At 34.1% G+C, this 20,614-nt stretch overlaps 1 protein-coding gene across 1 annotated transcript; it reads right to left on the reverse strand.

The window, feature by feature from the left end:
- Nucleotides 1-617: 617 nt before the first annotated feature.
- LOC137636322 (uncharacterized) lies at nt 618-6,861 on the reverse strand. Its single transcript, XM_068368730.1, has 3 exons — nt 6,674-6,861; nt 1,683-2,579; nt 618-1,266 (listed from the first exon to the last, which is right to left on the reverse strand). Exons 1-3 carry the CDS (start codon nt 6,859-6,861, stop codon nt 618-620), a joined length of 1,734 nt encoding a protein of 577 aa, XP_068224831.1.
- Between the last annotated feature and the right edge of the window lie 13,753 nt (nt 6,862-20,614).

Genomic DNA, 20,614 nt, shown 5'->3' on the forward strand with positions numbered 1-20,614 from the left:
AACCTTTCACCACCAACCTAGCCTTATAGGTTTGGACGTTGCCTTCGGCATCAGATTTACGTTTGTAAATCCATTTGTAGCCTATGGGCTTTACCCCTTCAGGTGCATCCACCAAGTCCCAGACTTGATTCTGATACATCGAGTCTATTTCGGATTTCATGGCTTCAAGCCATTTGACTGAGTTAATGTCATGCATTGCTTCGTCAAAACTAGTGGGATCGTCATTTTCAATGATCTGATCATATTCCTCATCAATATGGAAACCATATCTTTGAGTTTCACATCTTTCCCTACTAGATCTCCTAAGTTCGTGACCTTGTGGTTGTTCCGTTGCTGCCCTCTTAAGAGGCCTGGGCATTTGGTCTATGATAGTTTGTTCTTGTACCTTATTGAGGTCAAGTCTACTCCCACTGAATTTCTTGAGAAGAAATTTCCTCTCCAGAAATTTAGCGTTCCGTGAGACAAAAGTTCTTTGTTCACTTGGGACTTAGAACACATATGCTTTTGAGTTCAAGGCATATCCAACAAACTTACATTTAACCGCCCTATCTTCTAATTTGCTAGTTGTTGTGAGCTTGACATATGCATCACAACCCCAAACTTTTAGATAACTAAGACTAGGACGTTTCCCAGACCATAACTAATATGGTGTTTGAGTAACAGACTTGGAGGGAACTTGATTTAGTAGTAGAGTTGCAGTTTCTAATGCAAGGCCCCAAAAATGAAAGAGGTAGATCAGTGCCTGGCATCATAGATCGGACCATGTCTAGCAAAGTCTGATTTCTCCTTTCGGAAACACCGTTATGTTGCAGAGTTCCTGGAGGAGTCCATTGAGGTACAATGCCATTCTCTCTCAAGTAATCTTGAAACTCATCGCTCAAGTATTCGCCACCTCGGTTAGACCTTAGTGATTTAATACTTTTGCTTAGTTGTTTCTCTACTTCAGCTTTAAAGTCTTTGAATTTCTCAAAGGCTTCTGATTTGTACCGCATAAGATACACATACCCGTATCGTGAGTAATCATCGATAAAGGTGATGAAGTAGGAAAATCCACCTCTAGCGGTAACTGACATAGGTCCGCACACATCAGTGTGTATAAGTTCCAATGTCTCCGTTGTACGCTGTCCTTTACCCTTAAAGGGTAACTTAGTCATTTTACCAAGTAAACAAGATTCACAAGTTCCATAAGGTTCATATGTGAAGGGTTTGAAATACCCATCCTTATACAACTTATTTAGCCTTGTTTCATTGATATGACCTAAGCGACTGTGCCAAAGAAGTGATTCATTAAGATCATTTGAGTTTATGTTGTATATGTTGGAAGTTGAACATTCACTGTTAGTTTGCAGGATATAGATACCGTTATTTAAAATACCGACTCCATACTTTATTTCATTAAATGAAATCAAACATTCATTACAATTAATAAGGCATGAGAAGCCTTTCTTGCATAAAGCAGAAATTGAAATGATATTTTTAACAAGAGACGGTACATAAACACAATCTTCTAAATCCAAAACTAAACCATTTGGCATTGATATAGAATAAGTCCCTACGCACAATGCAGCAAGCTTTGCTCCATTTCCCATGTGCAAGTCAACTTCCCCATTACGGAGTCTTCTACTGTCCCGCAGGCCCTGCACATTATTACATAAGTGAGTCCCGCAACCGGTGTCAAGCACCCAGTAGAAGTTTTAGAATTATGCGAAAATAGTTCAATCATATACAACACACCTGAAGCTTGGGCATCCCTAGCTTCCTTGGCTTTTAGAGATCTATAATCTTTCTTCCAATGGCCCTTCTTTCCACAGAAAAAACATTTCCCTTTCACCTTCTTCTTTTCCACCTTACCAATGAGCCTTGGGTGGTCTGGAACCTTAGCCTTGCCCTTGTTTTTCTTTGGGCCTCGTCGCTTTCGGTCCATACTCGTTAGCATGACGGAGGTGTTAAGCTCCGATTTCAAATCCTTCTCTGCTTGTTTCACCAGATTGTGTAATTCTGGTAAAGTCGCTTGTTTATCAGACATATGAAACTGCATGATAAAGTTAGATAAGCTTTTTGGTAAGGATTGGAGAATAAGATCTTGACCCAACTCGTGATACATAACGAACCCGAGACTGGCTAATTTTTCAATGTAGCCAATCATTTTGAGCACGTGTTCGCTAACAGATCCGCCCTTATACCTAGTTTGGTGTAGGGCACATGATACTTGGAATCTCACAGTATTATTAGAGGTAGCGTATAGCTCCCTCAAATGAAAGATGATGCTTTGAGCATCTTTATCTTCGTGAGCTTTCTGAAGCTCGTCAGACATAGAGCCAAGCATTATGCAAACTTCTTGCTCATCATCGTCGACATGCTTCCTCCAAGTATTGTATGTTTCTTGGTCCTCATCCTTTTTAGGTTCAGAGGGAATTGCTCTTTCGAGGACATAGTAAATCTTTTCTTGTCGCAAGACAATCTTAAGACTTCTATACCAATCATTGAAATTGTCTCCTTTGAGCTTATGCTCATCAAGGATAGAACGAAGTGATATCTTGCTCGACATTTGAATGTTTGTGTAGTAGTTTTTATCCCACCTATTATAGAGAAAATGTTATCGTTAGGAATTTATTTATATTAATGTTTCATAATTTATGGTCTTTAAAATTATGAAATTGCTCCGACTCAATTGTTTAAAATTTTAAGCAAATCACATTAACCTCAAGATAATGGATTTATCGTGGGAAAGGATCCCATTATCACTAATTCATAAGTCCGACTAGGGCTGGTCATTCTAAAATATGATAATCAGGTAGGTTCCCAACCAATTGTGAACTTATCACAATTCCTTGATCATTGGGCAGGGCAATCAGACATGACATAGCTAACGTTAGTCCAACCGGACACCCAATCTTTGCCACTAAGTCATAAGACCACGCCTAGGGGTCACTGCGCCTTATGACTTAGAAAAGTCAGACTATTGTCAATGTACGATTTTGGGACAATTGGTATTGGCCAGTCTTGCTAGGGCGAGTCCCGCCAATACTGTTTAAGCCCATTGGGTCTATACTTGACAATGGGAGGCAAAATATTTAGACTTAAATTATTATTGAGGATTTTAGTAAGTTTAAACAAATGACTATCAAATGGATTGTCCTTTGATAATTCCCCAGAGGGAGGGTGGAGCGAACTCTCTTAAATACCAAAGCCTCTTCGGCTCTTATCGCCTTGGTGACAGGAATAATCAATGATTTTTTCCATATTAGTCAAGCTTTTGGATAAGCTCGGAGTAAGTGATTATCTAGATATCTTCACAGCTTTTCCTTTCGGCTATAGAAAGGTAGTGAGTGAAGGAAGATATCAAATCACTATTTAACTCCCTATCCATGGTTAATTAACTTTAGTTTGGAAAGTATTATTAACCCTTATTCCCACCCCACTTATGTCTATTATAATTTATTTTAATTATAAAACAAGTGGTTTAGATTTATTTACACTAATAGGTAATAAATCTCTAGTTCATCACGGAATAGTAACTTAACTAAAGGATAAGCAATACACTTTCTATTTCCTAGAAAGTCTCTAGATGCTTATTTCCTAAAGTTAACATACTTTGAAATATCTTCTAATCAAACATAGAATTTCAAGCAAAACATACTTTGAAATATCTTCTAACCAAACATAGAATTTAAAGTATACAAATTCTAATCAAACATAGAATTTTCATGAATGTATGAGTTTTTAAAAATTCATATAAAATATTAATTTAATTGTAGGAACAAATTTTAGGCATCTAATAAATCTGATCAATATTTAAATTTGATATTGCATTTTTATGTAATCAAGAATTTCTCTTGATTTCTAAATTTTGGACAAAATTACACCATTCACATTTTTCAAGACAGTTTAGAAACATAAACTTCAAATGCAATTTCAGAATTCAAATCTTAACCAAATCGTGCAATATTTGTGCCTAAACTGAAATTCAGGATGTTAGCTTTCCATCTAGCTATTAAACATCCAAAAACGAGTTTAAATGAGTGAGAAAAAACCAAAAAAAAATCGGCGCGCTGATACCACTGTTGGTAAATGGCCTAGAGTGCGCAACGGATGTTTTAAAATTTTAGCCGCTTACCGTTATTCCAAGATCCATTTGTTTTGATTTTTCTACAGGCCTAAACATGTTTCTAATGTATTCATAGCATAAAACTCAGAAACATGCTCAAATACATTTTACTAAACATGTTATTCTCATATGAACTCTAATTAAAACAAGTATAAGATAACTTACGTGTTTCGAAGACTCCACCAGTCCACCCTCTAATCTACAAGCTTTTCACGTACTTGTTGAGGTCTGAAATATTCTGAGAATAGCCACCCAAATTTTTTGCCTCCAAGGGTGCATACACCAAAGCCAAACGTCAATGATAAGGTCGATACCTTGAGTGCACTCGGTAGCTTGCCCTCGGTGCTAGCCAAGACAAGTACCTAAACTTTAACTAATGAAACCTCTTGTCTAAATGAACTTAAGGCTTCTAAATTTCGTGGCTTACAAAGTTGTGTACTATTGAGTTAGCTTTCCAACCATATTTAAATCATCTGATTTGGACATCAGAATCAAAAGTTATGGTTAAAATACCGAACAGTGTTCAGTGAAAAAAACTGCAGTAAAACTCACGAATTTTTCAATTTTCGAATTGTCCTTACCACATCCAATCATCCCTAAGCCACTTATTAACCTCATAAATGATCCATTCAATAATCAAACATATTGAAAACATTATATATAGTTTTTCACAATAATCAAACATGTTGTTATTGATATACTGTACACCTTAACCATTGACTTTATACTTTGTATTGTGTAAGACCGTTTGGGCTCCACTCAAGTTGGACATGAAATGAATCATGATGATTTAATCAGATATAAATCATTCTCCAATGATAACTATCATATGGTTATTCTATTTCAATGACCAAGGTTAATGTCTAGCAACATGCCAAGGCCCCCAAATGAGAAGGAAAGATAAGTACCCATTCAGTATTCGATTTCCATATGATACGGTCCCTCGCCTCGCTGTATCCCCACCGTTTGACCTAGGGCATGGAAAGTGTCTACCCGTTCATGGTCAAAGGTATAATATTGATAATAACTTGATTTGTGCTTACCAAGAATCTTGTAAGATTCTTCTGCTATGGCCACAGTCTCCAGCACTGATCAAACATATCAATTCGCGTAATGGAATACGACTCTCATAACTAAAGTTATCCGAGAGAGTGGCGATCCTTTGATGTATCTTTATAACCTTCATGCATTTCAACACATGACCCAATCACACCCTGTTACTGACTCTATGAATCAGGGAAGGATAATGTCAAAGCCATATGATCCATACATAAGATTACAAAGACCTCAAGTCTGAGGACTATTCATACAATCGATACATGATAGTTTTCACAGACACATGGGATAAACACTCCATGTGAAAACTCTCGATGGTCAGTTCGATGGACATGAACCAATCATGCACCCATGTGATATACCAAGCGGTCGTAACTCTGTTAGTAGCCTATGAGATCAGCTACCCCACTTAAGGGCGGATCATATCAGCATGCTAGTCTATCCATTTTGTGAACGCCCTGATTATTTACAAAACTATCACTAGGAACATTTAGGAGTAAAGATTGTCATAAGGCGTGGAAGCCATCTGTTATTACTCCAAGGGATTTATCATAAGTGTAAATCATCAAAACAGATTTATACAAAACACGAATGATAAAGAATACCATTTTATTGATTAATAAAATATTACAGTCGTATTTTATTACAAATACATATACATATAACCCATTTACATGTTGGGTATAGGGCATATTCCTAACACCTACCTATTCATCCGCGAGTTTGATGAGGTTTGTTGAACTTTTCATGAACCACACTGTCCTATTGAGGTAATTTGTTTCAAACTTTTCCCTTTTGCTCTAAAGGACAAGGCTAAAATATGGCTAAATACACTTAGAGTTGGAATAATAACTTCATGGCAAGGTATGGAAACTAAATTTTTAAAGAAAATTTTCCCAATGCATCTAACTAACTCCTATAAAAATTGATAATGAACTTCAGAGAAAAAAAGGGAGAAACGTTTTATGCATGTTGGGATTGTTTTAAAGATTTTTTAAATGCATGTCAACACCATGGTTATGAGGATTGGCATTTAGTTAACTTTTTCTATGACGCTCTTTCTTCGAGACTAAAACCCGCTGGAGGCATTTGATTACTTTGATTTCCTAGCCGAGAGTGCCCAATCTTGGGACACTCAAAATGAGTATGACCGTTCAAATCCTTTCACTGAACCATTTAGTGGCGGGAAGCACAGCCTCAGTCATGAGGATAACGTAAATGCACGTCTGACCATATTGGCTAGGAAAGTTGAGCAAATTGAGTCAAAACCCGTCCAAAAATCTAAAGTTTTTACGTTTGCACAATTTTTGAATCTGATAAACATGTGACTGATGATTGTCCTACTCTTCCAGCCATTAAAGAAGTTCTCCACCAAGATCAAATTCAAGTAAATGCTGTAGGATTTCAAAGGAAGCCATATGTTCACAATCCCTACGTAAATAGTTACAATCCGGGATGGCGAAACCACCCAAATTTTAATTGGAGGGAAAGTCAAGACCATGGTCAAACAAGCCACCAGACAAATCCTCAGCCTCCACCATACCAGAATCCTCAGCAGCCACCAACTCAAATTCAAACTCAACCTCAAGTTCCACCATACCCAAACCCAAATCAGAATTTGCCACCTTATGTACCACCACAAAAAAGAGACCAACCAGCGAAGTAGACAAGATAGCTGCATCATTGAACTCATTCATCCAACTCCAAGCTAATCTTGCCACCCAATTGACCAAAACCATAGCACATATCCGAGCCAAGACTGATACCAACACTCAAGCTATTGATAATATCCAAAAATCTTTAGCTCAGATCACCAAAACACTAGAAAAGGGAAATTCCCATCCCAAACAGTTCCAAATCCAAAGAAACAGGGGAATTGCTCATTTATCAGTGACATTGAGGTTGAATTAGTTAAAGCTGTTGGGGCACTTAGAAGTGGAAAAACTCCAGCAGAAACTGAAATATTGCAGATGAAGAGGCAGAAAATCCATCATGAGACAGAATCGATCATGGACAATCCAGAAGATGAACCTGTTCTAGAGAAGAAAGATGATTGTTCTACCTCTGCTTCAGAGAAAAATGTTGTTGTCACGGTAAGTACTCCTATGCCCTATCCATCTTGTGTGCAACCTTGTGTTAAGAACTTGTCTTATGAAATTTTTGATGTGTTTATGCATGTGAATGTGAACATACCTCTTTTAGATGCTATCAGAAAAATTCCATCATATGCTAAATTCCTTAAGGATTTGTGTACTATAAAAAAAAAGTTGCATGTAACCAAGAAAGCATTCTTAACTGACCAAGTTAGCTCAATAATCCAACATGGAATGCCCCCAAATTTTAGAGATCCCGGATCACCCACCATAACCTGTATAATAGGAACATCTACAATTGAACATGCTTTGTTAGATCTAGGAAGTAGTGTAAATTTGATACCTACCACTTTGTATGAAACTTTGAGGCTAGGTAAATTAAAAGACACTTCTATGATTCTACAACTTGTTGACAAAAGCATGAAAATGGCTAAGGGCATTGTTGAAAATGTTATTGTTCAATTGGAAATTTTTATTATCCGGTAGATTTTGTTGTCTTGGATATGAACATGTCCCATGCACCTAATAAATCTTCTGTAATTTTAGGAAGACCGTTTATGTTCATAAGCAATGCATTGATAAATTGTAGAAATGGCATGTTAAAAATCACATTTGGTAATATGGCCCTTGATTTGAACATTGTTAACAAAATGGTTGAATAAAAAGAATTAGAGAATGTGCATGAGCTGTGTTTACTTGAATCACTTATAGATGATTGTGTTGATTTTTACCCTATTAACATGATGCATGTTTTGAATGTTGGGAACAATTTTGAGTCATCATTTTTAGCCTTTGTTGATGAACATTTTATAGATGATGAAAATAATGAATCTACGTGAGTAGTAAAGAGAATGAAAATGGATCTGAATCACTACCAAAGATTACTAATGAATATTTGGATAGTAGTGATAAAGAAAATTTTGTGTTTGAATTTAACTCCGACATTGGCCAACCAAACCCCACTTTTCGATCTCCAAAGACCCCTTGGTATTGGTAATTCTACAATCTGCATCGAAATAGAATCTTTTACTAACTTTTTATTTTTGTGTTTTATTTTGTCTTGTTAATTTTTTTTATTATTAGGTTTTATTTTGTTATTTATTTGTTACCTAACATGGTATGTTTATTCGTATATGGCCGAATAAGGAGTCCCTACTTCTGAGACGCATTTCGAATAATCATTCTTTTTATTTTTAGTTTTGTTGTGTGTTTAATCTTTTATGTGTGTTTAATCTTTTCAGATGACGTTTGTGGGTATCGTCGATGTAAGCCCTCACGAGACTACAACTCGTCCACTAGGGTCACCTAGGGGTTCAAAGGCTTGTTGCATAAGCTAAATGCAATCTTGTTCCCTACGAAAGTGGCTTAATTTTTTTGTTTATTTTACTTTATCTTTTTTAATTTTTCTATTTTTAATTTAGTTTTATTTCAGTTTCCCACTCAAATAAGTGAAGCATCCAAGGTAAACTCTAAACTTAACTCCTGTTTTCAATTTCCTGCATTGCGGACTATGCAAAAATTTAGTTGGGGGTGATATACCATGTTTCACATGTTTATAAATTTAGATTTTACCTTGTTTTAATTTTTTATTTTTCCAAAAAAAAAAATTGATGACAAATTGACGTAATTTTGTTTGATTTTATTTCATCTTTGAATTTTATAACTACTTTATGCATGATTCTTCTCTCCTGCCATTTAAGTTTGCTTATTTAGCGATTTTTATCTAGACTCATACAATACATGCACTTCCCTAAGCTTTTAAAGTAATCATTGAGAAATACATACAAGTTAAAAATTCAAGTTATATCAATTATTTTACCGAGACGAGAGAATTGAGAGATTACAGTGTAGTAATTAATATTGATTTGTTGAGCTAGTACTTAATTTTTTGTGGAAATTTTTGTATATATTATAAATTTGAAAAATTATGAATGTCAATTTAGGATTTCGTTTGTGCCTTTCAAGCCAACCTTTCAATGTTTCCATTAGATAAGCCCCTTTGAGCCTAAAAAAAAATATAAACAAAAAATTCCTTTCTTTAATCACCCATTCAATACACCTGCTTAAAAAAAAAGTTAAACTTAGTTTCTAGGATTCTCATACCAAATACTTCCATGTATTTTCTAAGGATTTACATTGTGCTATAGTTAAAATAATTTTTGGGGATATGTTATATAAATTTCTTTATTTTCTTCTTCAAAAAAAATTGAGTGAATAAGTTCGATTTCGTAGTCTCTCTAACTCAAGCAATTAAGTCCGTAGAGGTGTTTTAACACCTAGTGCCCTAAGATCAACTGGTCTTGGAGTCATTGGCCCAAAGCTTGTTACATACGTTAAAGAGAAAGCTTAAAGAAATCGAACAATGTGTAAAAAAAATCAATGGAACAAAGTTTCTCTTAAAAAAAAAAGAGAGAGAAGAAAATGAAAAGAAGAGAAGATGGTTGTTGATATATAAAAAAAAATTGGGTATTTATTTTTGTAAAAAAAATTGTTGAAAAGATCTTTCGTATATTGTGGAAACTTTGAAAATTTTATCCACTCTTTCCCTTTTTTTTTCTTGAAACCCTTACCTTAGCCACATTACAACCATAATTATTGACATTTTGATTTTAAGTTATAATATTTTACATCTTATTTTCATTTCATTTGTGCTTATCATATAATCAATATATATACTTACTACTTGTACCGAAAATGTAGTCTTGTCTTATTTGAGTGATCAACTTTTCCAAATCCATTGAGTGAATATCCAAACACATGCCTAAATACTAAATGATTTACCTTGTGAGGAATGAAGTTGTAGGTATAGTTTGAGATGTTTCTTTTATATGCATGATCAATATGAAAAATAAAGCTTAGCACACACACTTGAGTGTTTATAAAGGTTTGTAAGTAAAATAATTTTTTTTGGCATTTGTAGAATTTGATTGTTTTTGTACTTAATATTTATTTATGTAACATAATCAAAATTTTTTGCTAAGTCACGAGTCATCATTTTTATTTCGCTTTTATTTGCTAGAGACTACCAAAAACTAGTTGGGGGTGTGATAATGCTCATATATTATTATTATTTAGGGTATTTGTAGACCCATTTTAGCATTATCTTGTGTTATAATTGATAAATTAGTATAATTATATGTCTTTATGTTTTTTATTGACTTTATGTTATTTTTAGATGTAAAAATAATAACTTGGCCAAAAATAAAGATTAAATCCCGTCATTATTTTTGGATTTGCGCTGTGTTCATATTTTTGCCATAACTTTTTCTACAGATGTCGAATTAAGGTGATTCAAAAGGCATTTTTGTATAGAATTCAAAGATCTACAACTTTTTAGTTCAAAGAAAAACTAGATCAGAAATCTATTTGGTCAAAAATGCCTCCAAAGTCACGAATTTACAAACCATAATTCATTGTGATCCACTTGCAAAGTATCTCAACCTACAAAGACATTTAATCAACTATCTCAAGCTACAAAGACATTTCAACAACTATCTCAAGCTGCAAAGATATTTTATCAACTATCTCAAGCTATCTCAAGCTTTCCTTGGATTTTAGTCTTTAAATATCTAGATATTTATTATTTAATTAAATGTTGTTTTTGTAATTATTTTGCCATTCTATTTCCTATAAATAGAGGTAAAAGTTTTAAGAGTTTTGTAAGTTAGAAGTTAGAGAATTCATAAGTAAGTTAGTTAGTTTAGAAGTGAATTCATAAGTTAAAAGAAAGAAGTTTTAAGTGTTAAGTGTGAAGTTCAATAAGTTTGGTTTCAGTTTTAGTAAGTGTTCTTCAATTTCAATAAAAGTTCAAGTTTCCTTCAAGTAAGTGTTCTTCAATTTCCACCGACCTTTGTCGTTAAGCCTTAAGATCTCAACCCTTAGGATGAAATCCTACCTTTTGTCTATGACAATGTGAAGCTAAATCCTTTGGTGTTGGGGTGTGAAGGAGCCAACATGATATTATAAAGTAAATTCTAGCACAACTTTAAGCTTCAAGGTAAAGTCAAGTGTTTTATTATTTGTAATGTTTCCATATTTAAATATTTGCACTTTGATTATAAGCACAAACATGAAAGGTAAATCATTGATAGAAATCATTACATAACTAAGCATCAAATTTATGAACATGACCTTTTTAGATCACCTTGATAAAAATACAATTTAGAGATGTTAAATTTATTCCAAGGCTCTATATAGACAACCTTGATAAATCTATACTTTAAAGATGATAAATTTATTCCAAGGCTTAAAAAGTGCATGTAGACATGAATAATAAAGATTATTGGAACTTGATAGGGTTGTACCTTTGGGGATAGTGAACCTTAGGACAATCTATTGTTAAGAGTTTTGTAAGAATGTACCTTTGGGGATAGTGAACCTTAGGACACCTTACTTAGGAGAAATCTTTGTTGTTGTATGTCATCATCAAACATGTTGTGTATGTTGTGAACTTGTATATCTTAGACATGGATAATCAAGATTATTGAAACTTGATAGGTTTGTACCTTTGAAGATGATAAATTTATTCCATGACATAAAAAGTGCATGTAGACATGAATAATAAAGATTATTAGAACTTGATAAGTTTGTACCTTTGGGGATAGTGAACCTTAGGACAATCTATTGTTAAGAGTTTTGTAAGAATATACCTTTGGGGATAGTGAACCTTAGGATACCTTACTTAGGAGAAATCTTTGTTGTTGTATGTCATCATCAAACATGTTGTGTATGTTGTGAACTTGTATATCTTAGACATGGATAATAAAGATTATTGAAACTTGATAGGTTTGTACCTTTGGGGATAGTGAACCTTAAGACAATCTATTGTTAAGAGTTTTGTAAGAATGTACCTTTGGGGATAGTGAACCTTATGATACCTTACTTAGGAGAAATCTTTGTTGTTGCATGTCATCATCAAACATGTTGTGTATGATTTAGATATAATATAAGTTATGGATGTGACATAGAATACTTTAGAGTTAAGTGTTGGTAAATTCATCACCCCACACCTCCTTCTTTTATTGATTTTTATTCAAGCAATTTTAGTTTTATTTTTATCACTTTTAATTTCTATAATTTTAATTCAAGCAATTTAATTTTCTGTACTTAAATCAACAAAGTCATGAATGCTTTATTTTCTCCCTTGTAAAAAGAGTAAGTTATAAAAAAAATTAGGCACAAGCATCTTAGGCACAAATTCATCCCTTGGGAAGAATGACCTTGGACTCTCGAGTCCTTGTTTTATAATTGACATCTACAGTCTTGCCCTTGGGACCTTAAATGGACCCTCCCTCCTCCGGGGATGGTTGCTTCGAGTCAATTTTTGGCGCCGTTGCCGGGGAGTATAGTTTCGTCCAATCATAACACGTATTCCATTTAATTTAATAATAAGTCACTTATTATTTCAAGAAACGGATTTCATAAGAAATATGGAAAATAAGATTTATGTGTTAAGATAGTTAACACATAACTCACTACTCAATATTGAAATATTTGAGGTTGAAAAACCTAAAATAAAATGGCAAAATATTTCTCTCGATGACACATATCTTTGGCACCTTAGGATTTGACACATTTACCTTGACAATATAAACATACTAATTAAAAGCGGAACTTTAAGCCAGTTAAAGATCTGCACTCTACTAGTATGTGAATCTTGTTTAGAAGGTAAAATGACCAATAGACATTTTACTGGAAAATGACTAAATGCCAAAGAACCACTAGAGCTTATACATTCGGACGTTTGTGGTCTAATGAATGTAATAGCAAGGGGTGGTTATGAATATTTCATCTTATTCATTAACGGTTATTCATGATATGATCATGTTAACCTAATACTGCACAAGTCACAAACTTTTGAAAAGTTCAAAGAGTTTCGTGCTGAGGTGCAGAACTAATTAGGTAAACCCATTAAATCTCTATGATCAGATCGTGGGGGTGAGTACGTTGATACTGAGTTCAAGGACTTTTTTATTGAGTACGGGATTGTATCCCAACTCACAACACTTGGAACACTATGGGCTTACCCCGCGACGCGGCGCGCCCGCTGGGCGCACTTTCCGCAGTTCGGTTTTTGTCCATTTTGGTCCCGTTTTCGCGTCCCGGGCATCCGTACATGTCAATATGCATATTTAAACATCCCCAGAATATATTTATACATAAGAAACAATTTATATACAATTTACACTCCATTTAGGATCCCATAACAATTTTATTTACGCAAAATACCAATTTTTACAACATACAAATATATCTTCACATTCTTTGAACAGATTCATGCAACACTTGAATTTTTAACACCATTAACATGAGATACCAACATGAAGCAACTCCAGAACAATTCTAGGTTGATCAAAGGTGGTTAATCAATTCTAGAATGGTAGCATGCTTTAGGTTAACAATTAACCCTAATTCGTAAACCATTTATCACAAGACATTTCATCATTCCAAATGCATCCAATGCATTCATATAAATATCCAATATTTATATTTCATATTTACAAACACTACATGCTTAAACATAACACAAGGAAGAATCACTTACTTTCAAAAGAGGCCTTGTGATTCAATGAACTCCTTTCACAACCTTGTTCTTTAGCCAAGCTTTTTCACCCCTCCAATTGTGAACTTTTGTGTTGTAAATTTTCTGGAATTTCTTCCTTGAAGAAATATGAGAATGATAATTATGAGAGAGTGTGTTTTCTTCCTTAAAGATTTTCCTTTTGCCTTGCAAAATGTGTTGGAAAAACTTCCTACGTGAGAGAGAGTGTTAGCCTTATTTTTTTTATTGTTTTGTTTTTGTTTTTCAACTACACAAAACACAATACAATACACAAGTTATCAACAAATATCTACACATTTAATAGCCCTACATTTTGTCTCCAACTTTTGACTAAAGAAGTTAGCTTCTCTAAGAAGCTTTAGTGAAAAATCTTTAACAAAATTTATCTATTACGTAAATGAATCCAATTCATTTACTTAAGATTTCACACATCTCATTCATCATTAATATTTGTGTTTCCATGTCCTTGACTAATGAAACAAGCTTCTCAAAGAAGCCAAGCCTTTATTTCAAACAAATCTTTATTTTATATAAACATATCTAATACATTTATTACAAGATTTATTTAAAACACACAAATCATCATCTCATCCATTTTGTCAACATAACTAATTTATTATAATTAATATTTGAGTGCTTAAATCCTTACACACAGGACTGACATATTCTATCTTGACGCGCACTGGTTCTCGTTGGCATCGGTTCATACCCAACGAACATCCAGAGGCCAGACCATAAAAGGTTTCTTACATGTATGGCATCAAAGTGTGGAGGATCACCTACATATATGCTACTCAACTCGAGAAGACCTCCTATTGACGGTGGTGTGTATTTTCTATTAGGAGTCTTCTAGTGAGCCGTTCAGTATCCCATTCTAAATGGATACCTATGTGTCTATATACGAACTTCCAAAGTTCATAGTTCACTGGAATAAACTATCGGGACTCCAATCCCGATATATACAACACGTACTAGTCTCAAAGGTTTATAAACCGACCCGTGTAAATAAACCATCGACTAGGAACATCTTTAAGAATAGAATACATAGTGATATTTCTAATGTGCATTACCTCCAATGTAACCAATATCACTACTTAACTATTCTAAGGTCTTTATCATTTATAACATGATTTATCAAATAATCCACAAGGTAAATAAATAAATGATAAGTCGGCATAACCATATATATATAACAATGAATCAAAATTACTATTGCGTATTCATAAAACATATTATAAATACAAAATGGATTGGCGCTCGAGCACTAACTCCAACAAACTCCCACTTGCTCTAGTGCCAATCACAATGGTATCTAATACTCATCGTCTCCATAAGTCTGTCGAATAACTTAGGAGTTAAGGCCTTAGTTAGCGGGTCTACAACATTGTCTAGGCTTTGTACTTTACAAACCACAATGTTTTCCCTAGCTACAATCTCTCTAATTATGTGGTATTTACGTTCCACATGTTTAGATTTTTGATGTGTCCTAGGTTCTTTTGCTTGCTCAATGGCTCTGTTATTATCATAAAACAATTGGATCGAATCCACAATACTTGGGACAACTCCCAATTCAGTGATAAATTTATTAATCCAAACTGCTTCTTTTGCAGCTTCCGAAGCTACAATGTATTTCGCCTCAAAGGTGGAATCAGTTGTCGACCCTTGCTAGGAACATTTCTAACTTATTGCAGCGTTATTAAGGGTAAAGACAAATCCTGATGTAGACATTCTATCATCAAGATCTGATTGGAAATCAGAATCCGTATACCCTCTAACCTGCAGGTCACCTTCTCCATATATTTGAAACTTATCCTTAGTCTCCTTGAGATATTTTAGGATATGTTTTACGGCCATCCAATGGTCGTTTCTATAATTTGACTGATATCTACTAGTGACGCTCACATCAAAACTAATATCAGGTCTTGTACATATCATGGTGTACATTATACTTCCTATAGCTGAAGCATAGGGTAAGTCAGACATTCTGACTTTTCATCTTCTGTTTGAGAACCCATTTTCTTATAAAGATGAATACCATGTCGGAAAGGTACATTAACTGTTTTACAGTTTGTCATACTGAACCTTTCAAAGATCTTATCTATGTACATAGACTGGGAGAGTCCAATTAGCTTCCTAACTCTATCACGATAGAGTTTTATACCAAGTATATAGGAAGCCTCTCCCAAATCCTTCATGGAGAAGTTTTTACAAAGGTAGGCTTTGACACTTTGTAACATTTCTTGATCATTCCCAATGATCAGGATGTCATCCATATAAAGTACCAAGAAAACAATTTTGCTCCCACTACTCTTTTATAAACACATGCTTCCTCTTCGTTCTTGAGAAACCCAGACGATCTGATAATTTCATCAAAACGAAGATTCCAGCTTCGAGAAGCTTGTTTAAGTCCATAAATGGACTTCTTAAGCTTACATACCAAATTTGAGTCTTGACTAGATGCAAAACCCTCAGATTATTCCATATAGATTTCTTTTTCAAGAAATCCATTTAGAAATACCATTTTGATATCCATTTCATATCTCATAATCATGATATGCGGCAATAGCTTATAAAATCTTTATTGACTTAAGCTTCGCTAGTGGAGAAAAAGTTTCCTTAAAATCAATCCTAGATTTTTTTTTAGTATAACATTTTGCTAACAGTCGGGCCTTAAAGGTTTCAACCTTTCCATTGGACCCACGCTTCCTTTTGTAAATCCATTTACAACCCACTGGAACAATTTCTTCAGGAAGCTCAATCAAGTCCTAGACTTGATTGTGATGCATAGAGTCAATTTTAGATTTCATGGCCTCTTGCTATTTAGTCGAATCGATATCTAATATCGCCTCTCTATAGGTGGTTGGGTCATTTTCTTCTAAGAAGAAAACATCGGGACTTCCGTCAAGCATCATATAGAGCCTTTCGGGGCGGGTCTCGATGGCCTAGCTGACCTACGAAGAGGTTGTGTCGAACGTCCTTCATCATTTTGAATTTCCTGTTCCTTTTCAGGTTCGTTCGATTCCAGGTTAATCTTCATCAAGCATAACCCTTCTACTATTCCCACCTTCTATCACAAATTGTGATTGTAGAAAGGTGGCAAAGTGAGCAACGAATACATTTCGCTGATCAGAATCTTAGAATAAATATCCCTTGGAATTTCTAGGATATCCAACAATCCTATACTTGCATGCTCTGGATGCAAGTTTATCCTGTTGCGTAACTCTTACGTATGCATGACAGCCCCAAATCTTAAGATGATCAAGATTTGGATTTCTACCAGTCCATATCAATTATGGCGTGGTAGAAAGAAAAGAAGATAGGCCGGTCAAACAAAAAAAAAACAACGCGCAATACTTTTTTTCTCCTAGTCATTAAGATTAAGTAGTGCTATTCTGTCCTCTGGGGGACTCCACCAAGAGGTTCTTTCTCTCACGTAATTTCGCCCGCTCGTTCCACTTTCGTGCCGGAGGAAATACGGCTTTGGAAGGAATTTAATTACAAATGTAAGTAGCTGTATCCCCATAAGTGTTCAAGAAGGTCTGTATAACTCAACATCGATCGAACCATATCAAATAGGGTTCGATTCCTTCTTTCAGACACTCCATTGTGCTGTAGAGTTCTAGGAGGACTATATTGAGTGAGAATCCCATTCTCTTTTAAATAATCTGTAAACTCGCTACTCATGTATTCATCGCCTCGATCTGATCGAAGGTACTTGATGAATTTTCCATTTTTCTTCTTAACTTCAAATCGGAATTCTTTGAACTTTTCAAAAGTTTCCGACTTATGTTTCATAAGAAACACGTATCCATACCATGACTTATCATTAGTAAATATCACAAAGTAAGAATAACTTTCATGAGCAGTATGATTCATTGGTCCGCATACATCTGAATGTATAAGTTCCAATAAATCATTGGTACGGTGTCTAACACCTTGGAATGACATTTTAGTCATTTTCCTTTGAATGCAACATTTACAAGTTTGATAAGGCTCAATGGTTAGATTCTGAATCAAATCATCCTTAACCAAACGGGAAAGACGTCTTACGCCTATATGACCAAGCCTTATATTCCATAGTTCAGTATTATTAAATTCAGACCGTTTCCTCTTTTTAACCTGTGCATTTAAGATATCTCTGGTTGTATCCAAAATATAATGACCGTTAATTAAAGGACATATAGTAAGCAAAATATTTTTACCATTATATAAATATAAGGAACAATCCCTAATATTTATATGATAACCTTCTCTGTCAAGTACAGACAAGGACACAATTTACCTTACAAGTCCTGGCACATAATAATAGTCATTTAAAACAAGATCACAACCATTGGGAAGCCTTAAATATAAGGTTCCCACAGCTTCCACGTCCATTGAATTTTCATTCCCAACGTGGAGCTGTATCTCTCCCTTCCTAGGCTTACTGGTTACCCTTAATCCTTGTAACATGTTTTATATATTAGAAGGGAAAACCAGTGTCTAACACCTAGCCATGGGAAGCATTGAGAGCCAATGAGATATCAATGATAGGAAGAATAACACTTGAGGGGTTACCTTTCTTTGTAGCTAAGTGGGTTGGGCAATCGCATTTCCAATGCCCCACTTTGCCACATTGATGGCAAGCTATCTTGGATACTTTATTTTATGGAGGTGACTGTAGCTCAGATATTCCCCTAGAGGAGATACCTTTAAGCCCATAGACTTCCTTTTCTTCCCCTTATTGGACTTTCCAAAAGGCCTAGAAGAAGAAGCTCTATCTCAGTCAACAAAATTGTCTTTCCCTTCCAGCTTATCGTTGAGATTTCTTGCAGTTGGATTATGATGAGCCATTGAGTCTTACAAAACAAAAGTTAGCAGAATAATTTCGATTCAAAGTAAACATCAAAAGATCATGGCAATTTTTAATCTAATTGATGCCCTCCCACTACTTTACATAATTCCATAATCTCCCAAACGGAAAAATGAGAATTTATCAAATAAATTCTATAGTGGGAAGTGGATCTCATGAATTCAATCCAACCTCACACTTTGGACAATATTGGTCTTCATGAATTCATTAGGTAGACTACCATAGTCAATCACATCCAATGTGACTCCTTTTCCTTTGGTCCTGAACCGTTTCTTATCCTCACACTTTGGACGATATTTGATAAGGCGTATTCTAGGCTGCACTTGTCAATAGCAAATACAAGTTACTAACTAGCTTGTCCTCACACTTTGGATGATATTGGACAACTAAGTTCACTTGTTTCGCAGCACCAAGTGTTTAACCGGAGTAGCCTAAAATGCTATTAACTATATCCTCACACTTTGGACGATATTGGATATAGCGAATAACAACTTGTCTATTTCCGTATTGACAAGACGAACCATCAAATAATGTCTCCAAACATTAATAATATCAATGCCTAATTATAGGAGATTTTAAATCATAATGTCTTGTGATAGGTTTACATGATCATGTAATAATTTATTACATGCTCATTATATCTAATATAATGCATGTAAAATTAAAACAATATATTTACATGCTCATTATATCTAATATAATGTAGAATTAAAACAACATGTTTACACGTTCATTATATCTAATATAATAGTTGTAAAATTAAAACAACATGTTTACATGATCATTATATCTAATATAATGCATACAACATATTTACATGCTCATTATATCTAATATAATACATGTAAAATTAATACAATATATTTTATTTCAAGTGAATATATCAAATATATTTATTTCATGCATGAATATCTATGTATGTTGTATAATAAATATAGTTCAGTTATGGATGGCTATGATACCACTGTTGGAGCGCGGAGTGTTTTGGGGCGGTTATACGTATCCCGCAGCGGAAGCGACGGGCCGGAGGCAAAATACGGACTTTAAAATTTTTCCGGGTCTAACCCGATGTCCGATATATAATACCGGTTTAAATCCGAATTTTCCTTTTTGCCCTAGGTCACCAATATCTAATATTGGTACCGGGATACATATCGGATGTTCCGAGAACCTCCGTAAATAAAATAACATTTTATTTTATTTTATTATAATTTTAAATCACATTAAAATTATTATAAACAATTTTATAAATCAAATTCATAAAATTGCATGCATATAATAACACAAATAAATCAAATTTATTTTTCATAAAATTGCATGTACATAATAAAATAAATAAATCAAATTTATTTATTTATTAAATATATATATTTTATTTTTATTAATATATATATATATATTTTTTTTTTTCATTGAAGAAATGTGAGAATGATGATTATGAAAGAGTGTGTTTTCTTCCTTAAACATTTTCCTTTTGTCTTGCAAAATGTGTTGGAAAAACTTCCTCCGTGAGAGAGAGTGTTAGCCTTGTTTTTTTATTGTTTTGTTTTTGTTTTTCAACTACACAAAACCCAATACAATACACAAGTTATCAACAAATCTCTACACATTTAATAGCCCTAGATTTTGTCTCCAACTTTTGACTAAAGAAGTTAGCTTCTCTAAGAAGCTTTAGTGAAAAATATTTAACAAAATTTATCTATTACGTAAATGAATCCAATTCATTTACTTAAGATTTCACACATCTCATTCATCATTAATATTTGTGTTTCCATCTCCTTGACTAATGAAACAAGCTTCTCAAAGAAACCAATTCTTTATTTCAAACAAATCTTTATTTCATATAAACAGATCTAATACATTTATTACAAGATTTGTTTAAAACACACAAATCATCATCTCATCCATTTTGTCAACGTAGCTAATTTATTATAATTAATATT

This window comes from Palaemon carinicauda, unplaced genomic scaffold (assembly GCF_036898095.1).
Source record: "Palaemon carinicauda isolate YSFRI2023 unplaced genomic scaffold, ASM3689809v2 scaffold2701, whole genome shotgun sequence".
In the NCBI taxonomy this organism is placed as follows: domain Eukaryota; kingdom Metazoa; phylum Arthropoda; class Malacostraca; order Decapoda; family Palaemonidae; genus Palaemon; species Palaemon carinicauda.